At 36.9% G+C, this 12,733-nt stretch overlaps 1 protein-coding gene across 1 annotated transcript in view; it reads left to right on the forward strand.

The window, feature by feature from the left end:
• The window catches only part of gabra6b (gamma-aminobutyric acid type A receptor subunit alpha6b), a 36,666-nt gene extending 24,283 nt beyond the window's left edge, over positions 1 to 12,383 (forward strand). Inside the window, exon 10 of the mRNA XM_079586589.1 lies at positions 9,898 to 12,383. Coding sequence (XP_079442715.1) covers positions 9,898 to 9,907 — 10 coding nt within the window. The 3' untranslated portion in view covers positions 9,908 to 12,383. The remainder of the gene's footprint in view (positions 1 to 9,897) is intronic.
• The last annotated feature ends 350 nt before the right edge of the window (positions 12,384 to 12,733 follow it).

A 12,733-nucleotide genomic window follows, 5' to 3' on the forward strand; every position in this document is an offset into this window, starting at 1 on the left:
TAATTTTTTCCCTTTAAAACAAGACCAAATTTAGGTCTATACTCCAAAGCATTCTTGAATTACAACCATTTTAGCTTGAATAGTGCATTTTAATGTCCATTCTCAAAAAGGGGAGTGACAGCTAAAGGGTTAAATGCTTGCCATCTCCGAGAGAGAGAGGGAGACAGAGAAATATAATGCAGCCTAAAACATCTAAATGGACATATCAAGTATCTAGTAAAAAAAAAAATTATGATTCAGTATCTTAGTTGATATTACTCTTTATAGAGACGATCAAAGACGGCAACACGGGTGCGGCTATTTGATTTGTGATCGTGTTGTGCTTGTTTCATTCATTCGTGTATCCTATCATACAAAGCTGAAATAATTTATAAGACATATCAAATTGTAGAAAATGTGTATGATGTAGTATCTCGTCAAGCTATGATTTCTGAGAGACACATTTTTTGTAATGAGTTGTCTGGGGTTCAAAACTAGCCCATGAGCAACTTTTGTAAAACCAAGCAAAAACGCTACAGCAAAGCAGTAGCTGCTGTATATCAGAATCAAGACTCATTTGGTTGCTTTTTGTTTTGTAACTTCACTGAGAGAAGAACAGGTCACAGACTGAGGTAGAGTGTGCGTCTGAGTGCTGTCTGCTGGTCTAAAGAGCAGTGCCATTCTTGATTAATGTCTCCACTGCCAGGGTTTGCTTCTCACTAAAAGGAAGCATAATGCTTAATGTAACTTAAATTGTTTTTTAAAAGTGTACACTCTCTAAATTGAGATGGAACCTGCGTACTGGCTCAGACAGAAAAGGGCGGGAGTATGTATTGAGGAGTACCTCCCAAATCCAAAAAGATTGTATAGTAAGACTATTGCAACAACAACAACAAAAACATCTCATTCTGAAATATTTGACCCATTTACAAAGTACTGTCCACATATACACATCAGTGGGGCTTATTGAGTCTTCAGAAACATGTACTGGACCCTTTTCACGGACTGTGATGATGTGTTTCCACAGTTATTAACATCATAAATAAATGTTTGATATTACCTTTATCAATTACCAGAGGTGGGTAGTAACGAAGTACATTTACTTCGTTACATTTACTTGAGTATTTTTTGGGAAAAATTGTACTTTTAAGAGTAGATTTAAATGTGGGTACTTTTTACTTTTACTCGAGTACATTTCTAATAAAAAAACGGTACTTTTACTTCGTTACGTTGAGCGATTTTCCTCTCGTTACTTTATTTTAATGCAATACGTGTTGTTAAATGCGTAGTTTATTCCAAGCGCGCTGTATCTTTTTTCTGGGCATGAGCGATGCTCAATTCACAAATGAATCACTCTTTTGAGTCGATTCTGTTCAAAGACTTCATCAAACAAGTGGGCAGATCTGTCTAAATCGGTTCGCGAATCAGTTTGTAGCCTATGATCTGTTCAGTTTCCTGCACGCACTGAATCGTCTGAAGCGCTTTCAATTCACACTCGACTCGGAGTCGTAACAGGAAGATTTAAGAACATCAAGAGCGTTGGATGAAGTGGCTGTGGACCTACAGTACAGTCAAGTGAACGCAAATCTGCAAATGCATAATTTTTGCCAGCGATGAAGATCTCTATTATCTTCGTATGCTGAGGACGATATATCCTAGCTGTGAAATATCGTTCCACAGGACGATATTCGATTTAATTTCATTCAGGTAATACATTTTACAACCAAACAGATTATTACGATATGATAGCACTACTTCAAAGTATGACATTACCCGTTTTTTTTTGGACACATTACTTTATAGCCTACAATAAATAAGCTACCATTGTCCACATATGAAATGAACACCCGCCATCCCGCGGTAATGTGTGTTGCGCAGTCGCGTGCGAACTCAACTTGAAAACAAATGCCTTTGCCTGCCTTAGACACTGTTGACCAGTTTAAACATGCTTGCAGAAATATACATTTGATTACATTTTGGAGAACAGACAGAAGAAGATCCGTCGATGTGCGTTTGATCGTCGTTTGTGTTCAGATGTTCAGTAGCGGTCAGCGCGAGCACATGTGAAGAGTTTTAAATCTTTCTTCTCTGTGTCAATGTTTCCCTTTACATGCCTTTAAATGCAAAACTCTGCAGATACAAAATATTTCGACATTGTCTAAAAATCCAACTTGTATAAGTTACTATTATACAAACCAAAGGACAGGCAATGATTTTCGGGCTACAGATGGCAGAAATAATGCTTGTCTCTTCTGTTTTTGTGGCAAAGATAGCCTATCTAATTATGATAATAATAGTCATTTAAATAAAAAATATCTAAATAATATCATGTTTTATATATATATCATAGTATATATAGGCCTATGATCCGAAGTAACTAACTATAGCTACTTGAGTAGTTTTCTCATTGGATACTTTTCTCATTGGATACTAATTATGATAATAATAGTCATTTAAATAAAAAATATCTAAATAATATCATGTTTTATATATATATCATATATATCGGCCTATGATCCGAAGTAACTAGTAACTAACTACTTGAGTAGTTTTCTCATTGGATACTTTTTTACTCTTACTCAAGTAACTATTAAGATTGTTACTTTTACTTTTACTTTGAGTAAATATTTCTAGAAGTACTTGTACTTTTACTTGAGTACAGTTTTTGGATACTCTACCCACCTCTGTCAATTACAGAAAACTAGTTATTAATGCTGCTGTGTGAGTGTTACTAAAATGGCTGAGAGAGTGACAGAAAAAATATGATATCGGTCTCTCTTATGGGTTATATTAATTTTCAGGGTTCTGTTAGGTTCTGTTTAGTTTCACAGTTTTGGTTTCGTTTTCCCTGAATTCTATTTGCTACTTAGATCCATTAGTTACTGATTACATTCACCTGTTGTTCATTGAGTTTCCTCATTATCTCTATATTTAAGTCCTCAGTTTACTCTGTTCATTGTTCTGTCGTCAGCGTCTTCACGAGGTTGTTCTATTTTCCCAGTGTTATCTCCTTTATATCCCTGCTTTGGATTTTTTTAATTAAAGACTGTTCTTTGTTATATCCTTCATGCAATTTACCACAGCCACCGATCGTGACACTAATAAATGTCTCAATACTTTTTTCTCTTTTGGAAAGTTGGAGAAATGTTGTCCTGGATTTTTTATTATTCTTTTGCTATTGGAGCAAATGAAAACGTGAAATATATTTGTTGTAGTTTCCTTTTACCACTATTGAAGTTTCTCACTTATGATGACTTCTGCTTCTGAGAACCCCGGAAATGTGAAAAAAAGTATGTGAGGAGAAAGTAGAATAGCTAATAATCCTCATCACTCATTGCCAATGCAAAGAAGGTAACATAACTTTGAAAGGTACAGGGGATCGATCAATCAATCAATCAATCAATCAATCAATCAATCAATCAATCAATCAATCAATCAATCCTCAATTATTTCCAATGGTCAGAAAGTAGTGATGGAAATTAATGGAATTATGGAAATAATATCAGTCAGTACCTATTCATACAATTACACTGTAACAAGGGTACCTTGAAATAAAGTGTAACCTAAATTCTGAGCTGTAATCATTATTAAGTTTATTAATGACCTTTATTGGTAAATGTATGAATGACCTTTTTAAAAAGTGTATAAGTCTCAGAGCAGGATCAAGCTAGGGGCTATACTGTAGCTACTAAAGGCACCAGAATTCAGAATACTGTACCTGTATGTGTGACTGGAGACTGTTGAACAGCTGATGTATTTTAAGTATGAAGCAGTTGAATTAGTAGACTGAATAGAATTAAGACACTTATTAATGCTTTTATGTTGCTGAACAGGGGAAAAATATAATTTTTATGATAGGGCATGTATATTTAATAGAAATGTAATTCCTGGCCAATGCTGAGACCAATTTCGGGATTCAATGGGCACATTTGTTTCCTTCTATTTTCTCCTTACACCCTACTCTGTTATCCCTCATGTGTAAAGGGTAGCCTTGTTAGCCTATCCAATAAAGAGTTGTGTGACACCGAATAAATGAATAAACACAATATTTATTAAATAGAGAGTGAGAACTCCAACGATGTTAACGCAGTGCACTGAACAGAAGAAACAGAGAGCTTAAATACACAGGGCTAGATAATTAATGAGACAAAGAACAGGTGTGCACTAATCAGAAACTAACAAAGGACTAGAACTCAAGTAAAACAGTGACAGCATGTAACAAAGAAACTAAACAGGACAAGCTAATGAAACTATCAATGAGAAAACTACCCACAACCCCAGAAAGCGAAACCTCGCGCTGAAAATGAGAGTCCAAATTGAGGAAAGAGAGAGAGAGGGAGGGGACCCTAGAGGAGGACAAGAGGCTGGCAGAGGGAAACACCAGTGAGAAGACGATAATGGGAGTAGCCAAGGAGAAGGTGATGGTTGGAGGAACCAGGAAGGAGATGATGGTGGCAGGAACCAGGGAGGCTTAGCTAATTCACAGCGGTGGTGTAAGTGGACGGGGCTTGCTGCTCATGGTCACTCATTGGCTCCTCCCACTATCACCTCGATTCACTATTCCTTACAATACTCCACTGATATCGTCCACTTGAAGGAGTGAATGAAAACGACTGAATGAATTCGGACACTGAGTGCGCCGGAAGGGCTGCCGATATTGCATAGTTTGCTTGCTGTTTAATAATCATTTGAAACGTAGTAAACTAGCATCTACACTAGTTATGAAAAGATTGATCTTGAATTTATCATGGAAACTAGCATATAAACTTAGCATATTAAACTATTTAATAAATTAAAAAGTAATTTAGACCTGTATGATATTACACTGGACCAGCACGGTTTGTAAAATGGATGGATGATTTGATTCGGCTGCAGACGTCATCTTCTGGCGAGACGCAGGAATTCATTCAGCGCTCGACTCTCACAGTGCATTATGGGTATTCTCTAGCCGTTGAGCGTAAAATCCCAGGATGTCCTTCGAAAAAGAGCAGGGGTGTAACCCCGGCATCCTGGTCAAATTTGCCCAGTGGCCTCTGTCCATCATGGCCTCCTAATCATCCCCATATACTGATTGGCTTCATCTCTGTCTCCTCTCCACCAGTAAGCTGGTGTGTGGTGGCCGCCGTCGCTTCATCCAAGTGGATGCTCCACCACGGTTGAGGAGATTCCCCCTTCCATGTAAAGCGCTTTGAGTGCTGAGAAAAGCACTATATAAATGCAATGAATTATTATTATTATTGCGGTGCATTGTGGGATTGAATGAGTGCACTCAATAACATCCATTATGTTTCGGACACCACTACAAATGGCTGTGCCCTCAAACAGGACACAGCCCTAGATTCAGTTTCCTTTTTTGAATGACAAATGTAGATTGAATGTATAAAGTTAGCCATCTGCTGGTATACAGTTATCTCCTCAAATGCAGGTGCTCAGACATACAGTATGCGCTAGTTGGCAGTTGGCTGTTGTCCATTGTTTCCCAACCCTGTTCCTGGAGGCACAGCAACAGTGCACATTTTGGATGCCCTTATCTGACACATATATTTCTGGTCTTGGTGATGAGTGGAATCCAGGTGTGTTTGATTAGAAGAGTAAAAAAAAAAAAAAGTGTTGGTGTTCCTCTTGGAACATATTTGGGAAACACAGCTGTAGTCTTTGCAGAGTGGAATAGACGAGGGGCGACAACACAGTTACCGTCGCTGCTAGTTCTTTAATGTCGGTTTATTGTACATGGGCTTAAAAGCTTTCCTAGTTGTTTTCTTTAGTTTTGATAACAATTTGATTCCAATATTTTCCTTCCAATAAAATTAGATCCATGACTCATTGCAATTCTCATTTTCTCATTTTCAATGCAGCATAATTTTCTTTATGAAAAACATTGCCTACCCTTCCTTTAAATGCATTTTAGGTAAACTGACAAAAAATGTATTGTAGTTTAAATAACTCAACTGAGCTAATAAATTAAACGTTTTAATGTTGTAGTATTGAAATGTTTCTGAGAACTGATTCATTGTTTTCATAATATTCTAGACATAATAATATTAAGTCATATTAAATGGTATATTTTGGGAATGTCCTAAATTTAATAGACTTTTGTTCCAACAAATTGATAAACATGAAATTAAGCTTTTCATTTACAAACTTGTTTTTGTGTCACTTTTCTCTTTTCAAATCCATTAGGGAAAAATAAAGAGTGAAAAAAAGCCCTCAAAGCCTCTGATAAAGCTGCCACAGGACAAAAGGAACATATGAGATATCTCCTCTCACACATACATACACGCTCAGTATGCCAGTGAGTGCTTGACAAAGAAATCATAGTGGGCACTACCAGCCGGCTGGTGGCTTTTTCATGAATAGTTCCATTCAGGTCCAGACATTAAGAAGCACATTGTCTGAGTTGACTTGCGTGTGTATGCACGGTTTCACAGAAGCTACTGCTGGTGATCAGCTCTTCGCTTGATTGCCCACTGGAGTGCCTGATGTGAGAGGAAGTGCTTTTCTCATAAATCAAAGGCAATGAATGTCAGCACAGCCTGAAATCCCCCATTTTCTCATCTTCACGCAGGCCTGTGCCATAACTTTGGTGTAATGACCATTCAATTACTGCCCAAAGATATGTCAGGAAATGTTGGATGTGAGACCCAAAGACCCAGATTTATCATATCTTTATGGATTCACACTCACATAGCAGTTTATGGTGCCTTTTTTTGTATGTGTGTTTCTGTATGAATGTGTTAAATTTAGCACTCCAGGGCATAGTATTATTTCATTGAATGAATGAATGAATACATACATACATATACATAAAGCAGGGGATGCAGCGATGCCATTATCTGCAAATGTATCTGTACTCAGCTAGAACTGGATGTGGGTTGGTCTTAAAGGTGAAGTTTGTAAGATTTTTCTATGTTAAAATACATTTGCTTAATCCAGTGTAGTGTTTATTGACTACTACTAGTATGCCATTCCTGGGTTTATCTCCCCCAAAAGTGTTAACTTTAGCCACATTTCCACTGAAATGACACAGAAAAATTTGTCCCAGGAACTTTTTTTCCCCCAGACCTGTGGCTGTCTGCATTTCCACCGCAATATAAAGTACCATGAAGATTAGGCAAATCCGGTGACGACTGCGCGCGACTTTACAGTTCCCGCTGAATTTTATCCTCTGAATTTAAGCTTAATAAAGCCTGAACCTCGTCGTCATTCCATCTGTCGTTTTTTCAAAATCCATTGTTGAATCGAATAGCAAACAACTGTTAGTGCACACACCCGACAGATGATGGTTAAAAATAAAATGCTGCGTGGAGTCAACCAATAAAAATGCGGCATGAACTTAACCAGTCAGCATGTTCAGCGCCCAATCCCACCTCTGGAAGTTCCTGAACTTTTAAAAAGTACTATCTTGCGAGCAGGGACTTTCGGAGGGGGAAATATTTACCTGGAACTTCATTTAGACCCTGGTTCCTGCGGTGGAAACACACGGAGTACCACCCCAAAGTCCCTAGTTCCTGGGAAAAGTTCTTGCGGTGGAAACACGGCTTTTGAGTCCCTCAGGCACCATCAAAACATTGAGAGCGGTCCGTTCAGATCCATCATTCTCTTTACGGCTCCACCTATAGCGAGAATGTGTGGTGTGGGTGTTTAGCCAGTGTGAGACCATGGTTGATGCGTTATGAGAAAAGAAGTTCAAATTTGTTTAGAATTACATGTCAATATTTGTTGCATAAATACTTTCAAAGGGTTTCAAATTATTTTGATGGTCCCTTTAACCTGTTAGCCAGCACTCGTACGAATCAGTGCGTCCGTGTACTGGTGAAGCGTAATGTTGCAACTACATGTTTACTAACTCTCATTAGATTATTAGTAGAGTATTAGTAGATTGGTAGGGTTAGGGTTAGAATAAGTTGGCATCAAACTTACTTATCAAACCACACATCAAAACAAACAGGACATTGTGATGGAACACGCTACAATGGATGCTTCATACCAAACAGCATCACCATGCACCTGTTAAAAAAGACACATTTACTGGTTTATAATCTTACTTTGATGTGTCCAGTGTAGACAGCAGCAAATACTTGCGGCGCATCATGTCCAAAATGCACACAGAGCAGGGATGGGTTTCCCAAAAGTATCGGATGGGTTTATTATAAGCGAGACGCTCGCGTTCTCTATAGATAGAGTGTTAGCCAGTTGCTTACTCATGACCTATAGCAACACAGCAAAAAGTATTCACAATATGTACTTTTATTGAAAATAGCCTAATTTGACCTTTTGGGACACGCTTTCACAAGCACGGTTAGAGCTGTTTGTGACGTTTGATGGGGTGTCTGTTTTTTTGCAAAGTGAGTGACAAACCCAATAACGTCAGCTCACACATTGTTAAAAGAACAATTATTATTGTAGACAATGCAGCTGTAATATTTACACATGCACACGCGAATCAGCTTTCTACTGCAGCAGCCATACTTCCGACGCTATCTCACAACCTCACTCGTACAAATTCGTACGATTTGTCTAAACCCACGTGATGGGTAGGTTTAGGGGCGGGGTCAGGGGTAGGTTATTCGTACGAATTCATATGAATTTGGCAACTCGTAAAATATGTAAGATTTAGCAAAAATGTTACAAATTTGTACGAGTAAGGTCGTATGAATTGGTCGTATGAATTGGTACTTCTCAGCCACTGTAATACTGTATGTGTCTCTGTCTCACTAGCTCCCTGAGACGGAAGGCATTTACGTATAATTTGGACAGATTTGGATTTAGTAAAGTTGTTTTAAAAATTTTCAACCACTGAATATTTTCTTTCAACTTCCATGTTCTCTAATCAGATATTGCATAGAGTCCTCTTATTTGAGGCTGTGGATGATTGTCTTGACATAACTCTGTAGTTCCTCTGACAATTAAAAAAATCTAGGCTTTCGTTGTGTTTAACATTTAGTATTTTTGTTTTAATTATAAAATATTTTAATATTTTTTATAATTATAATAAAAATATATTGTTTTATGGGTTACATATTTGTTTGTTGTAATTTCATAAACTCTCAGTTAAAGCTCCACCCACATCCAGATTTATTTGAATACAGATACAAATAATTTTGAGATTGCTACAGATATTGTCTCCGCTCACACCCCTTGTCTTGATGGATCAACTGGAACTAAATCATATTTAACTCCAGGAGAGAAAGCCATTAGCTAAATTTAAAAAGTAGACATGTTTTCTTGCATGAGGAAGAGTTAAACTACAAATCATGGCTCCAAAATATAGTACTGCCCACCCAATGAGAAATTAAGTAAAGTCAGCAATATAACCGAATTTTGATCTCCTAGTGTCACGCTTGCCATAGCTGGCAGGAACCGGGCCTCCTGCAAAAAAGGTATATTCAAAACCTGCCACCATGAATAAGCAAATCTATAGCGGTATTCAGAACCTTCTCAGCCTGGATAGACCTTTTGCTTATCAATGAAGTCTAGACAGTGTGATGCAAAATCAATATTGTTCATGGAATAAAAGCTGACATTCAGTTAGTTTTTAGTAGTAGTTGTCAACACAGTCATTTTCAAAGCATATCAAAGGTGAAATGGGGTTGAAAACCAGGTTTTAGACTATTAAACGGTTATCGGTGTAATGTCATGTTTATGTGTCCATGATGGGTTAGCAAGGACAGCCATATTTGTTAACCATTAGCTTCAAACATACATCTTTATACATATATATATATATATATATATATATATATATATATATATATATATATATATATATATATATATATATATATATATATATATATATATATATTTATATATATATATATTTTTTTTTTTTTTTTTTTTTTTTTTTTTTTTAACCAGTTGTTTAAAGTTCTTGCTTTTCCTATTTTGGTTTATTTTCCTTTTTTCTTTCTCTTTCAGGGAAGTGTGAGCACTGATATGTACAATGGAGAAGGGTGACTGAAGACAATGACCACCTAATAAACCAACGGATGGACGGAGGAATGAGAGAAACGAAAAGGGTCAGCTGCTGAAGATTTAACTGTGATCGTCCTGAGAGGGCTCAATGTTCATCTTCTTCACCTTTGCCCCTTCCCTCTCTGCCGGCCTGAATAGCATGTATTGACCTCTCATTGCTCTGGCATGAAACTATCTGACTACAGAATGATTTTCCTACTCTCTAAAGACATTCAAGTTGCAGTAGCACTTGTTGGTACTCTTGTTATGACATTCTTCCTTCACTCATTCATCACAACACAGAACAAAACTCAGTAAGCAGACACTCTCAGTAATGTGCGGGTAAAGCATTTCCAGGTGGAATACAAGCAGCAAATACAAGCCTTATAGAAGCCATTTTACTTTTACCTTGAAAAGAAGCACCAGGCAATATTAAATTGAAGTAAGGCCATCCTTTGCTATAGCAGCTTGAGTACATTCATCGAAGGCTGTCATACAGGTCCAGAACTTTGATAGTGAAAGAAAAGAAACAATCTTTGGATCTGTTGGTTGAGAACTCACTGACAATTGTTTGAACTGGTGCATTATAACATTTGAGCATTAAACCATCATGAAGGATGCACATGGTTTATTCATTCATGTATTTTTATTTTCACAAGTTACACTTGGTCTTGTGAATGGCTCATGTTATTTGTCCCTTGTATGACTCTCCAGACAATCACTGGACCTAGCCAAACCATTACACATCCCCCAGTGTGCTGATACATACATTATGGTTATGAGACATATTATGGATTGGATTTTAGGTTAACTACTCTATCTGGTGTCAACTTTGTCCATCTATGCCTTGGGGAATTTTCGGTTGCACTTTATTTTACAGTATGTGCACTTACTATACAGTGTAACAAGAAAGTACTGAATAAAATAAGGTAACCACATGGGTTAGAGTTATGTTTAGGGGTATGTAACTAGTTATCACACAGTTATTTCAATTTCTAAAATAATAACAACATGTATCATGTAACATCTAATATTTCACATGTGTGTGTACAGTACCGTAAAATAAAGTGCTGAATTTTCCTCTTGGCACATTAAATAAATGTGCAGTTTGAGCAACTGAGGTTTGGGTACTAACTAATTAGCCTTCTTCGGCGATATATTTATTGTTGACAAATATTGTCAGTCAGCCTGATATGACTAATCTTTACAACAGCATTTATAGTTTTGTTTCATTTTATGCTTTATTAATTGTGGCTTTGGTCCACCTTCTCTACAAAAGTCTTTCTAGACACTGGACTCCACCTAGATCAAAGAATGTGTGCTATTTTCTGACAATAGCTATTATCTTGAATCGTTTTTTCCCCACTCTTTTCGCTTCGTTGAATGAAGTTTTGGATAAACGCAGCACTTCATGGGAACTGCTATGACTATGTACAGTATGTCTCAAATGCTTTGTTTTATTCACACATTTAAAAAAAAAAACACACAGATATGTTCTCACTGCTAGAGATACGCCCTGTTCAAGAGTGCAGGCGTAGATAGATTCAATGCTACTGTCCATTTTGGCATTGATAAATTGTTGTTCTTATACAGGGTGCTATAATAACTGAAGATGATTTATTTGTTGGCCTTCATCAAAGCACATTATAAAATGTATGTTTAAATACATCACCACCCAAGTCTGCTTTGGAAGAAACTAACATCTAAAGAGGGTTTCCTGGCAACAGTCCATCTGCTGTGAAATGAGTTCATTTATTTGTGTGTGTTTTTAGAACACATTTTGATTTTGATTTATAAATTGCAATTTATAAGTCATGGCTTGAAATGATGTTCAATTCTCATCCTATTATAAGGGTATACTGACTGCCCTTTTTTATGGGGACCCACCCATACAAATGTTCCCTGCTGTATGTACACGTGGAACTATGGATAATTTATAATACACAAGCATACTGTTTTGTTGTTATGGACTGCATGGCCTCTCATGTAAACACACTGATTAGCAGGTTCTCTGACCTGCTTATCTTTAACATTATGCAGTATTTGTGTGTGTGTGTGTGTGTGTGTGTGTGTGTGTGTGTGTGTGTGTGTGTGTGTGTGTGTGTGTGTGTGTGTGTGTGTGTGTGTGTGTGTGTGTGTGTGTGTGTGTGTGTGTGTGTGTGGGCTATACTTGGGCCAAATGTTATTAATTATATAGTGAAATACTATGACAACCGACTAGTGAGGACATTTTACTGGTCCTCACTAGTTACAAAAGGCTTATAAGTCGGCCAAACATGTTTTTATTTAAATCTAGTGTTTTGCATGTTTCTGTGATGGGTATATTTAGGGGTAAAGGTCTGTTGGGTTAAGCGATAGAAAATATCAATAACCTGATATAAAATCAATGGAAGTCTATGCAATGTCCTATTTATATTACAGGCCATAAAATAAACATTTAATGTAATTTGACTTTTTTTTTTTTTACTCAACTCTTCCAATAATTGAAAAATTGGCTTAAACCTTTTACATTACAAAAAATAAGTGAGACATGTCTTCAGACTCAAAACAAAATGGCTCCATGTATTATCCGCCATTGGAGGTCACCAGTTCTCTAATTAATAAGGAGTTTATACAAAGTCATCTAGCTACCTTAAGGGGATACATCAAATCGCACTAATCCTTGCCATTTAAAGTCTGAAATACATTTTAATGATTCAAAATGCATCCCTTTTACACAAGTATAATACAGTTCTCTCTTTCCAGTATTACATAACAAATTAAGTTCTGGAGTTCTACAACTCAACAACTTTTCTTCATC

Source organism: Phoxinus phoxinus (assembly GCF_949152265.1).
Source record: "Phoxinus phoxinus genome assembly, chromosome: 17".
NCBI lineage: Eukaryota > Metazoa > Chordata > Actinopteri > Cypriniformes > Leuciscidae > Phoxinus > Phoxinus phoxinus.